The 22,806-nt window shown below is 39.9% G+C and overlaps 3 protein-coding genes across 6 annotated transcripts; 1 reads left to right on the top strand and 2 right to left on the bottom strand.

The window, feature by feature from the left end:
- Positions 1-1,277: 1,277 nt before the first annotated feature.
- tmem128 (transmembrane protein 128) lies at positions 1,278-6,221 on the bottom strand. The gene is made up of 5 exons (XM_071494244.1): positions 6,017-6,221; positions 4,462-4,594; positions 3,863-4,024; positions 1,985-2,093; positions 1,278-1,845 (listed from the first exon to the last, which is right to left on the bottom strand). The coding sequence occupies exons 1-4, from the start codon at positions 6,114-6,116 to the stop codon at positions 1,994-1,996; spliced, it is 495 nt and encodes a 164-aa protein (XP_071350345.1). The 5' UTR covers positions 6,117-6,221; the 3' UTR covers positions 1,278-1,845; positions 1,985-1,993.
- A 2,084-nt stretch (positions 6,222-8,305) lies between these two features.
- Positions 8,306-11,350, bottom strand: lyar (Ly1 antibody reactive homolog (mouse)). 2 transcript variants are annotated; one of them, XM_071494242.1, is made up of 8 exons: positions 10,853-11,350; positions 10,601-10,715; positions 10,359-10,466; positions 10,177-10,257; positions 9,367-9,694; positions 8,894-9,013; positions 8,717-8,802; positions 8,306-8,584 (listed from the first exon to the last, which is right to left on the bottom strand). In XM_071494242.1, the coding sequence occupies exons 1-8, from the start codon at positions 10,972-10,974 to the stop codon at positions 8,447-8,449; spliced, it is 1,098 nt and encodes a 365-aa protein (XP_071350343.1). In that variant the 5' UTR covers positions 10,975-11,350; the 3' UTR covers positions 8,306-8,446. The 2 variants fall into 2 exon arrangements, with proteins under 2 accessions (XP_071350343.1, XP_071350344.1); XM_071494243.1 differs by having other exon boundaries at positions 8,945-9,013.
- A 240-nt stretch (positions 11,351-11,590) lies between these two features.
- zbtb49 (zinc finger and BTB domain containing 49) lies at positions 11,591-17,250 on the top strand. Of its 3 annotated transcripts, none has more exons than XM_071494241.1 (8): positions 11,591-11,639; positions 12,014-12,217; positions 12,304-13,436; positions 13,553-13,599; positions 13,689-13,762; positions 14,869-14,951; positions 15,169-15,330; positions 15,932-16,796. In XM_071494241.1, exons 2-8 carry the CDS (start codon positions 12,066-12,068, stop codon positions 16,657-16,659), a joined length of 2,379 nt encoding a protein of 792 aa, XP_071350342.1. In that variant the 5' UTR covers positions 11,591-11,639; positions 12,014-12,065; the 3' UTR covers positions 16,660-16,796. The 3 variants fall into 3 exon arrangements, with proteins under 3 accessions (XP_071350342.1, XP_071350341.1, XP_071350340.1); XM_071494240.1 differs by having other exon boundaries at positions 11,606-11,754; positions 12,018-12,217; positions 15,932-17,250; XM_071494239.1 differs by having other exon boundaries at positions 11,615-11,754.
- The last annotated feature ends 5,556 nt before the right edge of the window (positions 17,251-22,806 follow it).

Here is a 22,806-nt window from a genome sequence, read left to right as displayed (position 1 = left end):
TCATTTTCCCACAGTGATCAGGGGGGGGGGGGGGGGGGGGGGGGGGCGCAAATTAACTTTCAACTGTGTTCTTCAACCTGGGGAGCCCTCCATCTCTCATTGGCTGGACGGCAGCATCACGAGGATTGGAGACAGGGTGGAGATATGCTCCTGAACAGCTCATCTCATCGCCATCTGCCGCCCAGTATCGATCCTTTGATCACCGACAATCAGCGCGATAAAGAAAGAGTGGTCTACAATCATTTCTTTTATCAGTGCACTTTAATGGCCGCCTGATTAAGAACATTTTGATTGAATTTGGAAGCCTTTTATTTACTCCCTGCTGTTTGCACATCAGGGGCATCAAAACAATCCCTTTGAACAAACTGACTAAATCTGAGTATAGACCTAGAGGCTGAGGACAAAATCATTAACAGCCTGACTAACTGTAAAAGCTTTATTGTCAGAGGTTTTTAAAAGCTTGAGTAAATCCACTACATTTCAGAGGGAAATATTTCTACAATTTACTTCAGTAAGTTGAGTTAACAACATGTTACTTTGAAGATTTTATATAATAATCTTAGAAAACAATATTATAGATTTAAGAGCCCTACACTATTTTGATCAGATACAAAATTAAAATTCTGCATACTAATGCATCACTGATAATAACCCAATGACATGAAACATATATAACACTTTGTCACTCTGTTTTGATACTTAAGTACATTTTCTTTATAAATCTAGATTTTTACTTAAGTAAATGCATGACTTTTACATGTGATGGAGTATGTTTATATTATATAGTTATTTGTACATACATATTCATGTTTTCTTTGTGTATTGAGGATTAAACAAATAAACAAATAAAAGTCTATGTCACAAACAGGCCAATCCAGTAAATGGGGTGTGCAAAGCTCAGATAATAATCATATTGAGCAAAGGAATTTGGTCAGTATCACCACTAACAAAGGCTTCAAAAATGAACAAACACCAAAAAGTTTGCATTATAACAGTCACACAGGGCTGTGGTATTGGACTGCATTAGATTTGATAGATGCATAAAGTGGTAAGCGATTCTTACTATACTTAAATGTAATATTAATAACATGTGTAATAGGCCAGAAAGTGTAAAAGGAGTTAAAATCAGTTTTGAAATGTTCTCTTAGACACAGATTTAGGAGAGTTTTAGTTGCTATCACATTTCCAACTTTGCATCTTGCGCAGTTGTAAATATTGGTTTTGTTCACTGTTGTGCTTTGTCAATTAATAGCAACAATTTTCCACAGTCATTGAAATTAGTTATTAAAAAATGTATTTATTAAAACAAAAACATTTTTACAGGCATCTTTAGACATCTTTACACACTTCACCACAAACCACTTAATAAAAATAAAATCTTTGTTGGTTTTATTAGAACAACTATAAACAGTGGAAGACTCCATTGCTTACACACACTTCAGCACAACAGGCAAAATGCACAGAAGACATTTGGATATGTCACAGCAGGAAATGCACAGGTGTGCATGATGAAATGGATAATGGCTGAATTCCATTTATCTGCTTCAGTATCAGGGTCCCTGTGCTGTACATGCTGGCTCACTGTCATGACTCACCGGCAAGCCTGAACATAACAGAGCCACCGTTGATGTTATTACTAACACCTGTGCTTTCTCAACTAGGACAAGTCAACATGTCTGCTGTGAAAAAGGCCTGTTCTCAAAATCTTCATTACAGGTGAGTTTCCTGTATTGTGTGTTTGATTCTGAAGACGAATGTGTGTTAATGTGTTAATGCAGCAAGCAATAGAGGGAAAACTATAAAAACAAAACTCAACATTGCAGTTAACCAGGTGGCATTCTGGAGCTGCAAAACAAAAGATTGTGTAAAGTTGAGATTCAGATAATTCTGTAAGGTTTAATTTCACTCCACATATATGTTCAACATGGTCAAATAAAATGTTGTTTATTCAAAATGTTGTGGAAATTAAAAGTCTCATCCTCACCTGTCACATTCATCCAAGCAAAGAGATGAACATGACCACACCCATGAACTGTGTGAAGAGGATGAGTGGAGTGATGAAGGACCAAACTGGCCATAGTGCAATGTTAAAGCTGCAAGAGAAGGACAAATAACATTTACAAATATGCACAAATGTTTGAAGTAATGAAAAAAGGACATGTTTGATTATAAACTACTGCAAACAGGTGCCTCCTACATTGTCATGTTTTACACATAATGCGGCAGTGATCCGTAGTTTATAATGTATCCACTTGATAAGAAAGTGGAAGTAAAGGCAGACCAGGGAGAATTACATAGAATAATTTGGCAAGCTATTAACTGGCAGTAAATCTTTATTTACTAGTGCTAACACAACAACACTCAGAACCAACAAGAACATACAAAACAAGCTTCAACATGCACCAAACTTACTCCACTCAAACAGGATGTTTTGTTTTTGGGGTTTTTTTGCATTTTCAAGCTTCTCACTTTCTTCTAATCACTGACTCCAATCAACCATGTGAATGACACAAATTCACATGAAAATTGACTCATTTAAACAAGGTAGATTAGCTCATGACAGGACAAAGAAAGCTCAATGGCCCATCAATTAATGTAATTGTTGAGACTTGACATGTCATAGATCAAATAAGTAGCATTAACAAGGTATAACATGTTGATGCACAAGCTAAAAGGGCAATTTCAATCCATAGTTGATTAATTAAGCCATTAACAGTCATGATTATTTCCCTTCTCAACCTCTCATCAACCACAAACAAACCCATAGTTATAAACTGAATAGGTGCAGCTGGTAAAAGCTCTATGGCAAAGGTCTCACCTCATGCCGTGATGAGATCTGATGAGACCTATTTTAAAATTACTCTTACCTTGTCCTGATCTTTGCTGATATACAGAAATGGTAGATGGATTTGCACTGGTGTATATAACTTAGTTTTTAAAGCTTAAGAGCTTTGTTGGTTCTACAGATCAGATCAATAAACTGTCAATGACTGGTTACTTCAGATAAACAAAATAAAGCATGTGGCAAATTAGTGCAACCAATCTTGTACACAAGGAGATTTATTTTAGACCAGACCACTAACATGGTTTTAATTAAATTAATTATTACGGCTCCCTAAATTAAAGTGGGACTGTACACGTCCACACAGTTCTGAAAAGCCGTCTGATTAGAAAAGCTCAGTGAATACACCTTTGATGAGTGTACAAGAGGTATGTAAGGACCATTAATACCATTAAGAAATATTTATGATATCAGTACTTCATGGTTGATTAATGATTATGGACCAGGTTGCTAATATTGCAGAATCAACTGAGAACAACCCCCAGCAAATTCCAGCAAAGAGCTACCTGTCCAGTGGGAAATAACAGAGAGCTGAAGTAAAGTCACTGACATAAAAGCTTATAGAAAGCCAAAGGCCCAGGGCTAAAAGGCAAACACACCACACCATACACCACATACTTTTGTGGACTCATCGGTCTCTTTTTTCAGGGTTTGGGCCAGGCCCTTTAGTTCAATTCAAGACAAATCATTAAGTTCCAGCATACAATGACATTTTAGGCAATAGTCTTCTTCCAACATTGTGGCAACGGTTTGGGGAGTGCCCTTTTGTGTTTTAACATGACAGCTAAAAGCCTGACAGACATCATCTCACCTTTATTGATGTGCCCATAGAATTAAAATTGTTTAAATTAAGCACATTTAAAAAAGAGCAGTGCAGTATGTCAGATGTTGTTACAGCATAAATCTAATGCTGTTCTACAATCTTTATTTTCTACAACAATGTCCTATGGTCTATCAGTTATTATGAAATTGAAGGGATTACAGCACAGTTTGCAGTGTCACTCTTTTTGCCTGTGTTACCTGCATGATGCGGCAATAAAGGCTGCAGTGGTGAGGGGAGGGATGGCCGGGTACTCTATTTCATAGTGCTGGATGCCTTTGAACCACTCCAGGTACACAATGCAAAACATGGCCAGGGACAGGCAGATCCCAAGGAGTAGCAGGCCCACATTGAACCACCAACTGGACAAATAGGGGTTGAAAGAAGATCAATTTGACAACAATCTGTAAAGACTTACTGAAGCTATTCAAATACAAAGACAGTTTCATTAACAATAGCACAGAAAGCTTCCCAGTGGTATCAGATGGTTTCATCTGTATTATTTACCATGGTACCACTGAAAAAGAAAACAAAAAGAAATGTGTCTTTGATGTTTTCCATGAACAACCACCTTCAATAACAAGAGAGGCTTTCCGAGGCTTACTTTGTGTATTGGTCATTTAAATAAAATAAAAAGACTTTTGTATTACTGGAAACTGAACACAAGTCACAGTGGAATAATGATCACCGATAACATTACCGCCTACCCAGTGCGCTTGATTTACTTTTGAATGTTTATAATGTATATAGAATGTGTAAATGAGATCTGCAGTGAAATTTCTGTGTCTAACTCATTCACCTTTTGATATCATCGTTCTCCATGATATTGCGGAGGAAATCCACGTAGTAGGTCACACCTACAGATGCCATGATCCAGAAAATGGAGTGTCTGTTAATGCGAGGAAGAGGTTTGACATCTTTTTCCTCCTGACCTGAAAGGCAATAGAAACCCATGCATCCACTTTGAGAGCACGATTCATTCGATGAGGACTTTAAAAGCAGAGATAATAACAAATGGATTCATAGCAAATCCACTTACTCAACAATTCAGCAATTCAAAGCGTTTTACCATTAATTCCATCAGACATATCTACCACATTAGTGGTGTCATTCAACACTAACACACTGCATAACTCCAAGTACACTAAGTACTAGGAGGCCATGTACAGTGCAGTACAGTATAGGTTACAGCATGGTATATAATTTACCTCTAAATATGAGATTAATCTTGCTTTAACAGAATGTGCTAAATCCGGACCTTTCATGTTTAAGGAGCTTTTGAGGTGAAACTGATAGTTTTCTTTGAGATAATCTTACTTCTCAGAAAGCCATTAATCTCTATAATTTACTGGTTGATTAAACATATCAGAGCCTGTTGTTGGCTGCTGAAGTGCTTCAGCATGCTAGTCTACTCTGTGTAGAGTTCACAATGAACTCCATGACTCAGACAAATAGTTGGCCTACATCTTTAATCAAAGTTATGCCTAGTGGTCCCGCTTGTATACTACATACACTATGGCAAGTCACCTTGCCAGAAGGACCACTGATGGTATGTAAACTGGAATATACACAGCCATTCATATGAAAGAGGTGACCACTAGACAATTGTTTGGTCTGTTGCTTGTATTACAGTTATCAGTTTACACTGGCAAAGAGATGACCCTTGGACTGAGGACAGCGTTGGAGTAAAGTTTCACTGTACTATGTTGCTGAGCTGACAGCGTTTGCTCACAGTCAAAACAATCAAGAATTGCTGGATTTCTGCCAGTGGGGGCCTCAAAGTTGGACGATTGTCCGCTGTACAAGCTGCCTACAAACCTCCCTTGGGCTAAACATGTTGCAGTCACAATCAGTGACAACTGCCAATTTATTAGATACTCAGAGTTTAAACTAATGCAATCTAATCCAGCAGTCCTGCAAACCATACTTTTATGAAGACACAGACACTGTTTCAGTGTTGTTGACAGTATGGTTTACTGCAGGACTGTTGTGTTACATGCTGCAGGGGTTTTAGCTAAGGATTTCTAATAAACTGCCAACTGAGTGTATTTATTTTTATATGTTTTGAACGGCCGAACATCTGGTTATGGTTCCGTGAAAGGAAGCGCCAAGATGTTAAAAGTCTATGTTGACTACAAAGTTAACAGATTTAACCATAAATATCAGAAATACTGACAGTAATGTTTGCACAGGTGAGGTTTATTTGACACAGTGCCACTAGCTCTAACAATGAGGACGGTAACGTCCAACTCAGAGAACAATGTAAGGTTACTACTGTTTGTGACGTCAATCTGTCAGACAACCGGTTAAAGTTGGCTAATAACGTTAGCCAACATAATGTTTCTGAAGCTTACTCTTTTCATCTTCGTCACCCGATGTCGTCGTTTGCATAAGAAGCTCCGCATCTCTCTTAAATCTATTCCGCAACGTCGCCAGCTCACTATCGTTAAGCATTATGTTGACGTTATCATTAAAGTGTGCTGACCGTTGTCGTTAGAAGCTAAAAGCTAACAGCTAACTTGCAGCTAACCAGTGATTAGAAGGCACTCCCTCTTGGAGTCAGAGTCGTTCTTTTATGACGCAATTGAAAGCGACAGTTGTAGTTTTTTTTTTTTTGTCTTTTTGTATTAAAATAACTGAATTAAATAAATTTCAAGGTATAGAAAAGAGTTCTCAAGAAAGTTTTATTTCTGATTATGTATTAAAGGCAATATACATTTAAATGTCTTTTTAATCCTATAATGTAGTTTTTTTGTTTTTGTTTTTGTTGCCTGTGCAAATAAATAAGCTAAATTAAACTGAGATGGTCCACAAGGTCCCTTCTGAATATAGAAAACAGTGTTTAGTTTTCTACCATTTAAATGTATGAATACAAAACTTGGATAAGAGTAGCAGGTTATTCAATATCAAACTCACACTGTGAGCATTACATTTACAGCATCCGCATATAAATTCTTGCAACATCAAATCTTTTCCAAAAGGGGACAGTTATTGTTAGTATGGTTTATTTATCTTTTTAAACAGCATTAAACAAACTGGACCACTGTCCTGAGAAAAAAAATGTATAACTTGAAAAGGATGACTGAGGATATTTTCACAAAAAAAATGACCAGGTAGATTTGCTCCCATCCTTCATAAACTTTGCAGAATGCATAGTCGCTGGCTGTATTCCAAAGTTTATCTTGAATGTCTACCTTTACATAGCGCTGGCAAGAATCTGACACTGCTGATACCTTTGTCCTATTTCACTCTCAATCAAAAACCTTCAACGAGGCAAAGGCAGGCCATGTGCAGTGAAGAAAAGTGAATAATACTTTATTGTTGGGTGCTACTACTCATTCTGTATATCAGGAGGAAAACACTCACTTAACTTTTGTGCTACTTTATTAGGTATATATCTAAAGCTAATGTAGGCTAATACAACAGTCATGTAATAAATCCTACTATCATTAATTAGAATTAGTATATTCGGCTTTTGTGGAAAAAGTGTTTTATTTTTGAAACCTCTACTTTGTGGTGTTGTTAGACAGTATTGCTTTGATAATATTTTATTAGCCTTGTTTATTTTAATAGGGTAAACTGACCTCTCATGGCTTTAGAGAAACATGTAACTTCTGCCCACAAACAGGTAAACAGGGTCGTGAGATACTTTACATGCAAGGACAGTTCTCTTTCCTGTGTTACCTCGCACTCTGTACAAACCCTTGTTTATATTTAAACATTTATTTCTTAAAATTTTCATTTCTGAGACAAAAAATATTCTTCCTTCAGAAACTAAAGTCTCTCTCTAATATCCAAGGTATTAATTTACTTGAAAAAGATATTGTCCAGATATGTATGGCTGCCATTAAGATCAGGCCTCAGGGATGAAACTGCCCTATGCAAAACATACTGGCCACACAATTCATCCTGTAATGTATATGTTGCAGAAATGAAATGTCGATCTGGCAACCCAGATTTGTTTTACAACTTTAAAGATGAGTTTAGTTTCAGTTTTTCTGGGTACCCTGTGGGGTCTGGATTAAAAAGCATTAAGGAATACTGAGTCCCACTGAGGACTAGGAAACAACATTTTAATACTCACAAATTTGAGTAACAGCTTGACTAATACCCAAAGTATGCAATATACAATTACAGGTAAGCAGTGTGATGAATGAGCATCAGTGTTGAACCTGCTGGGATTAGCAGAGCTTCATAAAGCTGAGCAGATTTCCTCCTGTAGCTCCTCATGTGTGTGTGTGTGTATACAGGATACAGAGGCTGCTCATTCTAGTGGTGGAAAAATCAGACAGCATTAAAACTTCACCTGAGGCTGACACCAAGCATCTTGCTTCTATGGAGCTTCTGTGTCCCTGGCCAAGTGAACCCCGTTTGGGGTGCCGAGGAATGTGCATTAGCTTCGTCCCGTGTGAGAGTCAAATTCACCTCAGGTGCACCTCTCCTGTTTCCCTTCCCCCACTCCAACATCCAATCCCACAGATAAGGTGCCATTTCCCTGCCTTACCGTGCACTTGGAATGTAGAAGAGAGCAACCGTCTATCACAATTGTCAGTTTATACATTAATCAACACTGACACATTCTGGGCTAATTTGTAAAATCTCATGTTGAGCAGGCTCACTGCAATCAGGAACAGGACACATAATTCAATAATAAAATGATTTAATCTTTAAGATTACGCCATCTGTATAAAAACCTCCAAGGGAGGATGACAGACAACATTATGGCCTTTACACAAGAGTCTGTGAACAACATACATTTCATGTCGGAGGGGTGAGATAAATGTCTACTTTACAAGTCTAACTCTGTCTTTGAGAACTCTAAACTTGGGATTGTTGTTGATCTTCTTGTTGAATAGAGCTAGAACCTCCTCCTCCGTTTTAAAATTTCCATCACCAGTGAAAGAGTAGTAAGCTGCCAAAACCTGTGAAGAGAAACGCGCGCTTAACATCACATCAAACAAAAGACAGGTCTTGCTTTCAAATAATAACATGCTGCACAAACAAAGAGCTATAGACTCATGCACACAGAGTAATGAAAACACTCCACGCTTTACCTTCTTTCTTAGTTTCTTTATTGGCAGTTCCTGGTCAGGTGAGTCTCTCAGTACTGCCTTGATATTCCCCTTCCAGTTGAATTTGCCTGTAAGTTGATCAGAGACATAAATTAGCTTCTGGTATGGAGAGTATTCATTGAGGGTCATTTTCTCACTGTCAACAAAAACAACACTGACCCCTGGTGGCTTCGCTTTGTAACACCATCATGTTACCATGTACCATGTTACCTTTGGAAGCTGTTTGGTCCTCGGTCTCCTCTGACATGTGTATATCAGCAGCATCTGCCGTTTCATCAGCTGGGAAAGGAAGCATAAGAGTTATGTGGTAAAGTAAATCCTGAAATATGTACTCTACATCTACACTTTTCACTTAAAACATAAATAGATGGATGAAAATGAGGACAGTGTGTAATTATAAAAAATATATACTTTTAAATACATGAATATTGTATAAAGTGCTATACGTTACCAGTGTTCATAGGTGGAAATAAGTATTTGATTTCCTCATAATTGTAATTATTTACTTAAACTTTGCAAAGCTGGCAATGTAAACATGGCCATTCCACATTGTGAGTGTCGGAGAACTACTATTAACAATATACCGAGTGAAGGAGATAATGTGTGAACCTTCAGAAGAATGCCTGACTTACTCTTTGTTTTCTTGCTAGATGTCTCATTTTCAACACTGTGCCCATTCTGCTCTTCATCTCCATCCTCTTCACAGCTCCGCTTTCTCTTTCTGTCCTTCTTTTTCTTCTTGCCTGTCTGCTCTTCATCTGGCTCTTGTGTGACTGTTTTTTCGGCACCTTTCGCAGCTTTCCCGTTCTTCTGCTGACGGGCCTCTTTACGCTCCTGTTTATTCAGTTTCTTCTTCTCAACCTTTGGCTGGCCGTTCTGCTTTTCATTTCCATTAGTATCAACTTTGACTTCAGCCACTGTCTGTCCATCTTTTTTAGCCTGCTGGGGGACCTCCGGAGCCTGTCAGATTGCAGGTAGCAGATGAAAATAAGTTTAGATATTGAAAACATGGGGAATTTATTTTTTCTTTCCATGACTGAATTTATAACAACCAGACACCATGACTTCCACTAATCTCATGGCATCAGATCAGAACTGCATACCAACCACCTCAAATGCAGTAAAGAGACTCTGGCTCTTATGCAACCTGACAGTTACACCAACTGGTTTCTAATAGAAGCATTAACCTGTGTGAGAATTACTTGTTGTGACATTTGAATTTACGAATAGGAAAATCATTCCAGTAGCGTAGAACTAAACCAACATTTCATATTGTGCCTATATGAAAAATAAATATTTGTAACATGTTTTCAATGTATTTTGGAGCCGATTACTGCATGGATTTGATTAGTGAACTGAACTAACTAATAACTTCACAACTAATATGCACAAGGAAACAGCCACACAAACAAGAACAGAGTAACCTTTCAGCAGCAACTTACATTGTCAGCTGCAGCGAGGATGTCCCAGACTTCATCGTGAAGACTGGTGTTGGCTATTTTAAGACTGTTTCTCATCCAGTTCTGAGGAAGAGTCACAGTATGAAAATAATGAGTTCATGCATGCAAGTCCCCACCCCCACTATACTACATTCTGTGTGAGAACAGTTTGAAGAAACACCTACCTGAAACTTAGCCCTCTTTCTCGGTACATTATCATACGTACTGACTTGTGTGAGCACATCTTTAAGCTTTGCACTGACCCCAGGTTTGTTCATGGCTTCATGGATTCTCTTCAGGAAAAGAAATAACAAATTAGTTATTATCAAAAAAAGACACCTTCCTGGCTGACATATAGGTTACACATAATATACATTAACTTTTTTGGTTTTTTTTCAGGAATGGGCATCATTTCTTTGCATTTCACCTGAATCCACTGCTGCTGTTTCACGTCTCCTTTGTTTGCCTTAGCCTCGTAGCCTTTGCCTCCATACTTCTGATCTTCACTGATGCATTTATTGTGGTTCTTGTAGTCATCCCCCCTGTTCAAACACGTGTAGGCAAACAACATCACACATGTGTCATTTCCCTTTGGGATTTAATGACGTTTCTGTCTATCTAGGTTACATCTAGCTTGAGTAAAAGGCAAACGAGAAGACAGTGAACACCCAGTCGTTACCAGAAATCTTTTCCACAGTCGATGCAGGACAGCACCTGGCAGCCCCGGCACATGCCCACATGTTTATCAACCTGAGCTTTTTTCAGGGATTCACCACACGCGTTGCAGGTGAAAAACACCATTTTGAATTACACTCGTAAACCTCGATGACCTAAACTCAACCAAGTCTGCTGCTGAAACTGATGGCACCGACGTTTAAAACGGAACAGGTAAAATCCGGATGCGAATACGAGCCCCGACCGTCCACTGCGCCGATACGAGCTAATGTTAGCCGGCGGCAGGCAGGTAACGTTATCCCAAGCTAGCAGGTGTTAAAGTAAACCGACAGCGGGGGCTAGCGGAGGGTTTATCCAAACGTATTCATGCGACGAGTCGCGATGTTAAACACGTTTTGCTTCAAAACCGCATTTGAAAGCAACGAAGCTCTTGCTCTTTTCCCATCCGTGCAAACTTTTCAAAACACACGTGACCACACCGACAGTCGGTGGCTGCCTTATTAGTCGCCCGTGTGCAAAAGCAACCGAAGATAAGTTCCTACCCGAGTGAAGCAGAATATTGTCCAAACGTTTTGTTTTTTTTACACTGAAAAGTTGTGTACAGCGACTTTCAGCTACACCATCTCTCTCAAGTTAGTATATATTACACAATTATACTATAACACGCTCACAATGCTTTTTTGGTTTCTCGGCTTATCTGTTTCGTGTTTAGGCGGCTCCAAATACAAGTTGCACCAGGATGTGACGCAACATTATCGGACTCGAAAAGTGACCGATCATCCAAACAGGAGGTGGAAACCTTTAATGTTGGTCTGGGCTTATCTTTGTCACTCACGACACGAACTAAATATATTGAGGACTTTCAGTTTGTCACTCTTTGAGGCTGCACCGATTCACACCTCCGCGGTTGGTTAGCTTAGCTTTGTAGTTCACTCGTTAGCAAATTTCGTCCAATTTTTGCATGGGTGGTCTCGTAACACAGACACACTGGATTCTGCGCGGTTGTTGAATTATGTATATGAATATTACCATTTAAAAAATGTTGCCACCTCTCGCTTGCATCACTTTTAATCGAGTATCTGAGCAGAGAAATAATTGACTCCTTAATAAGTCACTTTTTTTCTTTTTCTGTCTTTTAATTTAATTATTATTTTTTTTGCCTTAGCTAGCTTATTAATGGAGAAGTTGGAGCTGAGTGGTTCAGCATCTGAGTGACCATGGACAGTCTGTCCAGCCACAGCTCCTACCTCCTGCAGCAGCTCCAGGAGCAGAGGATTCAGGGGCTGCTGTGTGACTGCATGCTGGTGGTTAAAGGTGTCTGCTTCAAAGCCCACAAAAATGTCCTGGCTGCTTTCAGCTCCTATTTCAGGTACCTCTATATCTGTATATATTTAATGTAGTGGCACGTCAGTGAATCTGTGTGAATATTCACCCCTTTCTTTTTGATCTTTTCAGGTCTTTGTTCCAAAATTCACCGAGTCAGAAGAACGAGGTGTTTAATTTGGTTATCCAGGATGTCAGCGGCATCGGTCAAATACTGGACTACATGTACACCTCCCACCTCGACATCAACCAAGATAACGTACAAGCGCTCCTGGACATCGCTCAGTGCTTGCAGGTTCCAAACGTGCAGAGCATGTGTAATGCTTTCCTCAAGCCTTGTCCTCCACCAGTGGAAATCCCATCATTTTCTCTCCCAGGCATGCTGAGCTCTGAGCATGACTGCCTCTTGGGGAACAGTCTTTCTCATGATGTTGACCTCCACTGTCCCTCTGAAGCCCAGAGGCCAAGCCTCAGCAATGACGTGGACCACATCAAAAGGGGGTCAGTTTCTGTGCCAAATAGCAGCTCAAACTGTGACACAGCTGGCACCACTCAGGCACCCGTAGAGAAACAGTTAGTTCACGGATACAAGCTCCGTAACTTCTACAGCAAGCAGTACTTCAAACAAAGCGCAATTCAGACAAATAGTGCAAACTCAAATCAAGGCCCAGGTCCTTTGGTGGTGATGGAAGAGCAGCAGTGTCAGCTTGGGGTCAGCCACGGAGGCAACAACACCCCTGTATGCTCAGGAAACACAGTTCAGCCAAATCCTCCCAGCACATCTGTGGTAGTGGAGAAGAACCCCGTCTCCTCTTTAACACCCTCAGAAAATTTAAACACTCCCAACTCTGACTCAGCAGACTCCATGCTCAACAGGCCAGTGCGCCCAAAGAAGGCTGTTTACCTGAAAAAATACAACTACCTAAGGTCTCAAAAGGCGTTGGAGGAGATGTGTGCTGAATCTGTCAGTGAACCTGTCCTCAGCTGTCCTAAAGAGAGTCATCAAGAAGAGTCTTTGGTCCAGACTGAAACTCCAGAAGCTCCTGTTGAGGGCATAACTACAGGTGGGGAGAAGCTTCCTGAGACAGAGACAAATGCTCAACACCCCAGTCCTCCACCTGTGATTCAAGAGGAGCAAAATGTGAAGACGGTGCCAGAGCCACAGCCACAGCAGCAGACAGGACACAAACAGTACTGCTGTGATGTGTGTGGGAAGATTTTCAAACACCCAAGCAACCTGGAGCTTCACAAGCGCTCGCACACCGGTATTTACACTTTATAAATACCTTATAAGCACCCGTGACGTACAATAACACATTTCAGTTAAACCAGTGTTTTTGTATTAAGATATTCAGACCAGAATCTTCATGTCATGTTGCAGGTGAGAAGCCCTTTCAGTGTAATGTGTGTGGGAGAAACTTCTCACAGGTACAGTCCAGTGCATTATTCTGATTTGGCATAGATGTTGTTGCGTGGTCAGATTTTATTGAGATATGTAAATGATTTTTGTTTCACAGGCTGGTAATTTGCAGACGCATTTACGGCGACATTCTGGAGAGAAGCCGTACATCTGTGAATTATGTGGTAAAAGGTTCAGTATCTCCTATTAATATCTTGTCCTCATTTATGTTTTATATTTATACCTACTTTATATTTATATTTACCCTTTTCCCCTTTCCACTATATATGTTTTTTGCTGCTGATTCTATATTTATGTGTCTGCCTTTACTAAGAAATATTGCTTCATAGTTTCCAAAGCTGGGCAATATACAGGTATTATTATACCTGTATATTGCCCATATACATTATGTTACATTTGCCAACATGAGCAAATGCAGCTGTTTACTTACCAGTCTAAAAAGGGCTGACCAATATGCAAAAAAATCATTGCGATTATTTTGGCAGATTTTGCAATGGCAATATGAGTCCCGATTACAGTTGGAATGATCATTTGCATTTCATTTTCACTGAAAAAAAAATTAAAATGATGATGATTTTTGTTGGGGCTTGTACCAAACAAGCACGTTCCCTTAAATCTGGAGAATGTGATTTGTAGGCTGGGGCATCTCTGTAGCGCCACAATGTTGCTAACAATGCTGAACTATAATGTTGTGACACATTTTACCTTTATCAAAAAAACTGCAGCTCATGTGATTTTTTTTTTTTTTTTTTTTTTTGAAACTCCTGCGATGTGGATATTTTATGCAATTAATGCAATTTTGATTGGTTGTGCAGCCCTAGTCTAGAAGAAACGTTGCGAGTTCAACATCAAACTTAATTCCTTTACTGCCAAGAGCTCTCTCCAGTGGTGGAGAGCAGCTATTTTCCTTTGCTTCTATTTATCACTTCTTTCTCTTCTATTGAAATTAGCATGCTAATCAGCTAGCAGTGACCCGCACAATCTTATTACTTTCCAGTACTGAGTCACTGTAACGTCCAGTCTGCCCTGATGGAGTAGTGCTGCTCGGAGGGCGTATTATAACCTCTTGTATTGTAAATGAAACAATGGCTGAAGCTCTTGGCAAGACTTGTTAGTAAACAGCTGTTGCTAACATAAACAGCTAATGCTAACATTGGCTATGTAGAAATTAAGAAAACTTAAATTACATGTTGAGGCAATACTAAAGAATTTGTGGTGATAATTGACTACCTGAATCAACTGAATTAGATCCTGCAATGTTTATCTGTGGTTTCCAGCTTTACAGCATCAGGGGATGTCCATCGTCACAAAGTGGTCCACACAGGGGAGAAGCCACATTTGTGTGATATATGCGGTCGAGGTATGTGACATCTCTCTACACAAGAAATGGTCGTCATTGCACAACACCTAATAACCTCCACATATATTTGTAATGATGTATTTTTTAAGGTGAACCTCGTCAAACAATTAACACCTTGCACAGCTTGCACAATTTACAGATCCACTCTAGAAAAATTGTGTCACATTTTGTGCTAATGAGATTGGTGAGTCACGCTCTGTGCATGTTTATTGCTCAGGATTTAACAACTTGAGCAATCTGAAGGAGCACAAGAGGACTCATGCCACAGACAAGACATTCACCTGCGACCAGTGCGGAAAATCTTTCAACACGCACAGAAAGCTTCTGAAGCACAAGGCTCGCCACGCCGGAGAGAAACCACACAGCTGTGCCACCTGTGGTAAGGAGCAGTCTTTATCTATTTTTAAAAGTATTATTAACATTTTGGTTTTGTAGATTCTGCTGGAGACATAGAAGCATTAAAAACATTCAATCATATTTAGTGACAAAAAAACTGGTGCAAAACAATCTACTTTCAGTTCTGGCAGCTTTTGATAAGTATGATGACCTTATCTGTTCTGTTTTTTTTAGTTATTTTTTTGTGTTCACAACTGTTAGTTACACATGATAAAATAGCTTAATAGAAGCATAAGTGTAGAATTGCCTTAAACTTTTTTTTTTTTTTTTGGCTTTCCAAGCTGTATTCAGGCCATCTGTTATGAATGTGAGGTATTTAGTAATTTCCTGCTGTAGGGTCAATCATCTTCTCATGCTTAATAAATCAGTTTATCAGAAACAGTTATTGGGCACCACCTAATTTTGAATGACATTGTTTTCACATGCAAAGATGAACAAAAGTGTAGGCATACAAATGTGTGAGTGAGAGCCCTGTAAGGTTCATCACCTAGTGTTACAAAAATGTGTATTTTCAAATTCTGTATGGACTGTAGTTAATGTGTGCATAGTGTTTTACATTCAGTTTGTCTCCTTAATGAACGCAGGGAAGTGCTTCATTGGCTCTGGGGACCTGCAGCGTCACATACGTTCCCACACTGGTGAGAAGCCCTACATCTGCAACGCCTGCGGTAAGAGCTTCACTCGCTCTGCCATGTTGAGGAGACACAGCAACATGCACTGCAAAGGGGCTCCAGCCGACAGCCCGGTCACTGACAACTCAGAGCAGACGCGTAGCTCAGATGGAGCAGCCTCATTCCCTAAACCTGTCAACCACAGTAAACCTCCTGCCTCTACCAGTGAGCAGGACTTCTCCACTATGATACCCCACACAGGCCTAGACAAATCCTCTGCACCCACTCCGTCACCACCACAGGCACCACCACATATTGAGACTCCTTCTCCTAGCATGCACCTCAGCCCAGCTTCCACCCCCACCCCTCTTCCAGAGCTGCGCTCGCTGGTACCACATCACCTCCTCTCCTCCAACCACCAGGAGAGAAGTGACCACATGAAGTTGGCCAAACCCCACCTGGCTCAGGAGGCTGTGTATGGTCCTTATGTGGAGAATGGGAATATGTCAGTGGAGATGGGCAGAGGTCTGGTGGGGAGGCCTTACCTGCCTCCCACAGACAATCAGTGCAGTTCATTTACATCTTCTAGCAGGCCCACGAGTGGCTCCTACAGGTCCAGTGAGGGCCAGTTTATTTCCAGTGTAACTCTGTGGGGCCTGGCGATGAAAACTCTGCAGAATGACAATGACATGGAGCAATGAGATGGTTCTCCAAATAGTTCAGAGGGTGCACACTTTTCACTGATGTTTACTTAGCTGATTTTGATTGTTATCACTTGGCTCTTGATTGGTTCAAACTGACTTGAATAAAAAATGGCAGCTCTTATGATAAAATAGTAACAAGAAATGTTTTAGAGTGGCCGTTCCTCAAAATTAAAGTAAGTGTCTCCTAGTTTTTCTTGAAACTGATGAAATAATACACTTATTTAAAATGACAAAGTTGCCATTGGGATGCTTTTCTGACCATGTCCCAGTCAGATGATGGAGGACACCTACTGTGACATAACTGATTAGGGTGTGGCCTGAGGTGCAACATGCTTGAATATTAGAGCCCATAAAGAGCAGTATGCAGTTTTTTTGCCCTGTGTGATTCTGTTTGGACCTTCCCTTTAAAGTTCCACCTAATAAACATCCAAGGATGCATCACAGCTAATAAAAATGCTAATGAACTTTTCTCAGTTTGTATATACAGCATTGCACTTTAAACTGTAAATATGCAGAGCTATTTTCAATTATCAGTGTCAGATACTGATAAGTATTATATTCATATAAGAATAAATGATGTACATTCTATTTAATGTGTGTGTCTTTGTTATTTAGCCGAAAACATTTTTATTTTTTCCATGTGTTCACAATTTAGTGTAGGATAACTGTAGTGCGAGATTTTTAACTCGGATGTTTATTTAAAGGAAAAAAATACACCTTTTTTGAATAATTAATCACAACAGTAATGCAGGAGATGTGAAGTAGGACCCTGTCATTACCAAAAAACCAGGATGGGATTCTCATATATAATAGGCAGCTGTACTCGTATAATGTAAATTGAGGTAAAGACATCAGGTTGTTATTTCAAAGCTAATTTATTTTATGTTATTTCATTTTTCACATAATGACAGATTTTACAACAGCATATTTTCACATTTGTACCAATAAAAAGATTTGCCATGTGGCAAAAAGTTTGTAATTTTATTAAGTCTTATTTTTCTTATTATTAAGTCTAAATTGCATTGAGGATGCATAAACACAATATCTACGTAGGGGCTTTCCTGAGAAAGTAAATCCTATAGTTGTAAAGTGTTATGCTGGTTAAAAGACTACAGAGGGAGCTAGAAATCACATACCACAGCTCATGGAGAAATGTGCAAAGAAATGTTGTCAGAAAGTCTCAGACACTGTAATGTGACAAGTTTGGTTCTAGCAGTTATTCTTCAGATCAGTTAATGTAAAGTATCTCTTGCAGAATATCAAAACTATCAATGACAAAATTTACAGCAATATAAACTGTACATACAGACAGGTGACAAACCCACCATGATGTGTCTTAGTAAGGTGTAGGGCCACCACATGCTGCCAGAACAGCTTCAGTGCTCTGATTCTACAAGGCTCTGAACTCTGCTGGAGGGATGAACACCATTCTTCCAAACGATATTCCCTCATTTGTCGTTTTGATGACGAGCGCTGTTAAACACTTCAGTCAAAAATCTCCCATAGGTGTTGAATTGGGTTGAGATCTGACTGTGTATATGATTCACATCATTCTCAGTGACCTGTTCGGAGGAATCTGTGTTTGTTGTGTTTCTCCAGTTATTTGTTCAGGTTTTTCCTTTAAACTGTCCCCGTCTAGTAGCAGGTTATGTAATGCTTGTCCCCTCTGACCAAGTGCCTGAGGGTATGAACATTGCTCATGGGATGAATTTGTTTTTTTATGCAGTGTGATTCACATTCACCACATATCCAATAAACGCTGTGCACCAGTAAACATTGTGCAGTACCACTGCAGCGTTTGATACTTGTAAACAGTACAACGCATTCACTACAATAGGCGATACGATAGGCGGCAGATAATTGGCCGTCATTGTCACAACATACAGGCCCAGTTACCCCATGCCTGCTGGATTAGTTGCCTAGCAACACATTGGGTAAGTCTGTTATCATGGTGTTCTTTCTCCTTCATCTCCCTTTGCAACCATCCTCCAACCACTGATAGACAGGATGGGATTCTGGGTAGGGAAGTGTACCTGACCCTGAAGCTTCACACTCAGTTTAGAGTTTAAAGTGTGTGTGTGTGTGTGTGTGTGTGTGTGTGTGTCAGATATGTATATGTCACAATATTCCTACATTTTTGTGCTCCTTTTAAACCATATTATTCACTATACCTGGATGTTAAATAAGTCGTTTTTTTTATTCATGCTGTTTTTTCTTGTTTTGTTTTTTTTTCTTTGTTTGGTTTGTTTTTTAGTTTTTGCTCAGAAGCTGTGAACATTTCACACAGCATAGAGGTGGTGAGCATGAATACATTCTCACTCTAACAGACACCAAAGTGTGATAGTGTGATAGTGTGAAGAAAACCTTTCTGCCATTTGCAGCATGGAGGAAGACATCCACACCACACCAACCCTGGTTTCCACTCATTACAGCAAATCTCCCAACTGTTAATTTGCGATGCTACTTCTCAGGTATTCAGCCTGGCAGCTGAAAATGTCCACTCAGTAAGTGGCCTCCTTACACGGATCCTCAGACCAGAAACCCTCAGAGTCCTCTTGGTATCTGGGGTGAACGGATTTCCATCAATTTAATATTATACTTCTATGAAGTTGGGGGAACTTGAGGGAGATGTGTTAAAACAAGACTTATTAGAGTCTACAGTCATGCTTAATACCAAAGTACATCATACATGTAGTCACCAAGCCCAGGTTGACCAGGAGTTATTTAATGGTGCAAACCTTCCCACCATTTCAGAAATGGAAAGGGGAACTCATAATGGACCACCTCACACTCCTCAGAGATCCTGTAGGCCAAACCAACAAGGTAACAGAACAATTTCTTTCCACATCACATTCTTGAACAGTTACATCAGTCATGTGAGGTCCCCCTTGGAGAGTAAACTGAACTTCATGTGTAAAATTGATGGAGTGCCCCTTTAATGATGTGTGAGAGCTCAACTGTGGTAAGTCAGTCAAGAAAAAACAAAACATTTTCGTTTTCACAAAAAAAGTAAGTGCTCTTTATAATGATGAGAGATGAGGTGATACATCTCTGTCTGTAATAACACAGTAAAGTATAATACAAGGTAAGACATAGGCTACAGTTATTAATGATATCTTATCCCATAAATGTAACAACTAGCATGTCTGCAGAAGATTTAAATAACAAAGAATTTGAAAGTATACCATACAGTCACTGGTTCACATTTTATTTGGATATTTATTTTTACCTGCACACTCATAGATGCAGAAACCAAGCTGGCATCAATAGACCTGAAGCAGCTCCATTGTTACAGACACCGACGTGCTTTTTGTGTGTGATTACATGGTAATAACTACACCAGTGTTGCTATAAGTCACCAGGATGAGTGACTTTGAGGGTGAATTCTCCCTTCCCATGACCCTCTCTTCTCACTCTCTCTCTCTCTTCGCCCCTGTTGCTCGCTCGTTCTCTCTCCCCCATCATGCTAAAGTTAATCCTGATTACGTACGCTGTCTAACTGGTGCAGAATGAGTCCAGGGCTAATGCCATTTTACCCAGAAACATTTCCAAAGCTCGTCTTTTGTCCCGGTATCTAATCATGTTTCATTGCTTTGTGTTGTCACAAGCACATGAGGATAGGTTTAATTAACAAGCGAGTGTGAAATATATGAATCCACCCGAATTCAGCCAACTGCGGCATTCAACTGCAGAGAATGAGCAGAGCACAATCAGGTTTCTTTTTTATTTTGCTTTTTTCACCTCCATGCACATATTTGGCAGACAGTTCTTGTTACTCTTGACATTTTTATGATTCTTTTAATGTTTTCTTATTTGTATATAAAGAATTCTTCCATCTCTCCATGCTCATCTCAAAAACTCTCCAATTCTTTTTAAATGTCATGGGTGTTTTTGGATATTCTAGCTCCTCTGCAACCGAGCACTCATTATTATTATTGCATTTGAAACTGCATGAGCACCAGAAGATGTGGACGTGCTCTGGCAGCGGCTCCGGCTGAGCAGTAATTGCTGTGGAGTTGCGGCGTGTTGCATTGTTGGATGAGATGGATAAGTGGCTGACCTAGTCTCTGCGCTATAATTCCTCTGTGTGTCGCAATATGAAAGAGGCTTAACCAGAGAGGAAGAATGGTGATTGTTCCTACTGTTGCTCTGCTGTCTCTCTCTGCTCTGCTTCTTGTTGCTTTTCTCTACCTCTCAGACGGAACCTGCTTCACCTCCATCAGTTCAGATTTCCTCTGAGGGTGCCACTCATGCAATCCATAACTACGCAGGTGCTATTAAGGCATAGATTGATTGACACCCTGTTGGCAGGTTGATTTGAAGACATCATCTGGCTGATCTGAGACACTGATCTGTGTGAAGAGGGTTTGAGCTAAAAGGCATGCATGTCCTGCAGAAATACAAAGGAACGTGAGCACCCAGTCGAACCCTGCATCTTTCTCCCTGCTTATTATCTACTGCTCTACTTCCTCTTATGCTCTGTCTGTCTTTTCCACACACACAAACACACACACTGGCCTTTAGCTAAGGTACACAGGTGTGTTCCTCTCTGGATCTGCAGTACACTCGCAGTTTCTTGAAATGCATTTTGACACCTGTCAGTGTGTGTGACAGGTTACTCTCTGTTTCCCTCCCCTGAGCAAAGAAATGAAGTTGCTTCAGCACTTACACATACAGTAATAGACTCTGAGTCTTCTGTGCTTATGGTGCAGACACATATATTTTCTCACAGATTTATATTTTAAATCTTTTTTTTCCCACAAAAGTAAAACAAAAAGTAAACATATTGTACCTCACCAGAACTCTGTTTTTCCATCCCGTCGTTCCATCTGGTCGCTTTCAATCAGGTCACCTCATGATGACACAAAGAAGTGAAGAAATGAAGAAATGAAGGGATGAAGGGATGTTTGATGTTGCATTGTCCTGTAATTGGCACTTGAAGCCATAGTAGTTGCTGTTCAGCAAAAGTAACATAGTCACTTTAGAATGAATTTACATTGCTGTTTAGCTGTTTGTGAGCTTCACTTCGCACGTTTCCAGTACCATCACTTTTTGTTCCATGGATTTTTACTTTCTAGTGAATCTTTAGGGTCTGTTGCCATCGCTTTCATGCTAACATGATCATGTTTTATCGGTAGTAACAGTAGCAAAAAACAGTAGCAAAATGAACGTATCTTTATTTGAAAAGAAACGTTAGTGAATTTGATTAAATCATGCCAGAAAAACTGTCACCATATAGCTCAGTTTTTTTTCCTGTTACTGTCTGTGTAATATTTCCGTGAACTCACACTGTGCAGTCAGGCCAGACGACAGGCCTCTGCGAAATCCAGTAGAAGTGTTTCGGCTCATTATCTGAAACAGATCCTAACTAAAAGGATGAAGTACATATGAGAGACGCTTTTCTTCTTGCTCAGATCCTTCTTCCTTCTTTCCTTCCTACTGATTTCCTATGGTGGAAATATTAGCCAATCAGATTCAATGATTCCGTAATCGCATGGACAGAGCCCTTCAGGCACGGAGAGAGAGAGAGAGAGAGAGAGAGAGAGAGAGAGTATGAGAGGGAGAGGGGGAAAGAGATAGTGGAGAGAGAAAATGAAAGAATAAAAGTGAAGGAGCGATAGGAGAGATGTTGTAAAATTAGCCACGCTGTCAGAGCAGTTTGCACTTGGCTTTACAGGAGTTGTCATCAATGTAGCAGAGTCAGGGAAGCCCCCCTCGCTCTCTCTCATCTCGCCTGCAGTAAGATTCTGCCCCTCTCTCTCTCTCTCTCTCTCTCTCTCTCTCTCTCTGCCTGGGCAAACTCATTAGATTACAAACTGCCTGAGCTCCTTCAGTGAATCTGGATAAAAACAGGATTCAGACAGTCAAGGATCATCACACAAAGTTACCTGTGTGTGTGTGTGTGTGTGTGTGTGTGTGCGTGCGTGCATAAGTGGAGCCCTGGTTTGTTTGCATAAATGTTAGTCTCCACACTGTGAGTCACGTTTGCAGTGGGGCAGATGCTGTGATTATTTTGGTAGAACTGCTTCTGCCGAGGTTTTAAATTTGGGAGGTAACAAGTGGACCTGTCAGTCTACACAGAGTTCGGCTGAATTCTGTTTGAAAGACTAGTTTGACAGTTTTGAAAATGCATTTATTTACCGT

The sequence above is a fragment of the Trachinotus anak genome, unplaced genomic scaffold, assembly GCF_046630095.1.
Source record: "Trachinotus anak isolate AG129_WGS33_773 ecotype Australia unplaced genomic scaffold, CSIRO_AGI_Tana_v1 ptg000013l, whole genome shotgun sequence".
In the NCBI taxonomy this organism is placed as follows: domain Eukaryota; kingdom Metazoa; phylum Chordata; class Actinopteri; order Carangiformes; family Carangidae; genus Trachinotus; species Trachinotus anak.
This window is presented reverse-complemented; position numbering and strand designations above follow the sequence as displayed.

Excerpts from the sequence above, each read along its gene's own strand:
- tmem128 (XM_071494244.1), bottom strand. The coding sequence starts at position 6,116 with ATGCTTAACGATAGTGAGCTGGCGACGTTGCGGAATAGATTTAAGAGA. Across the intron at positions 4,595-6,016 it reads GGGTGACGAAGATGAAAAGA|GTCAGGAGGAAAAAGATGTC; the intron begins GTAAGCTTCAGA and ends ATTGCCTTTCAG. Across the intron at positions 4,025-4,461 it reads GAGAACGATGATATCAAAAG|TTGGTGGTTCAATGTGGGCC; the intron begins GTGAATGAGTTA and ends CTATTTGTCCAG.
- lyar (XM_071494242.1), bottom strand. The coding sequence starts at position 10,974 with ATGGTGTTTTTCACCTGCAACGCGTGTGGTGAATCCCTGAAAAAAGCT. Across the intron at positions 10,258-10,358 it reads GAAAGAGGGCTAAGTTTCAG|AACTGGATGAGAAACAGTCT; the intron begins GTAGGTGTTTCT and ends ACTCTTCCTCAG. Across the intron at positions 9,014-9,366 it reads ATCTAGCAAGAAAACAAAGA|CTGATGAAACGGCAGATGCT; the intron begins GTAAGTCAGGCA and ends TTCCTTTCCCAG.
- zbtb49 (XM_071494240.1), top strand. The coding sequence starts at position 12,066 with ATGGACAGTCTGTCCAGCCACAGCTCCTACCTCCTGCAGCAGCTCCAG. Across the intron at positions 13,437-13,552 it reads TCACAAGCGCTCGCACACCG|GTGAGAAGCCCTTTCAGTGT; the intron begins GTATTTACACTT and ends GTCATGTTGCAG. Across the intron at positions 13,600-13,688 it reads GTGGGAGAAACTTCTCACAG|GCTGGTAATTTGCAGACGCA; the intron begins GTACAGTCCAGT and ends TTTGTTTCACAG.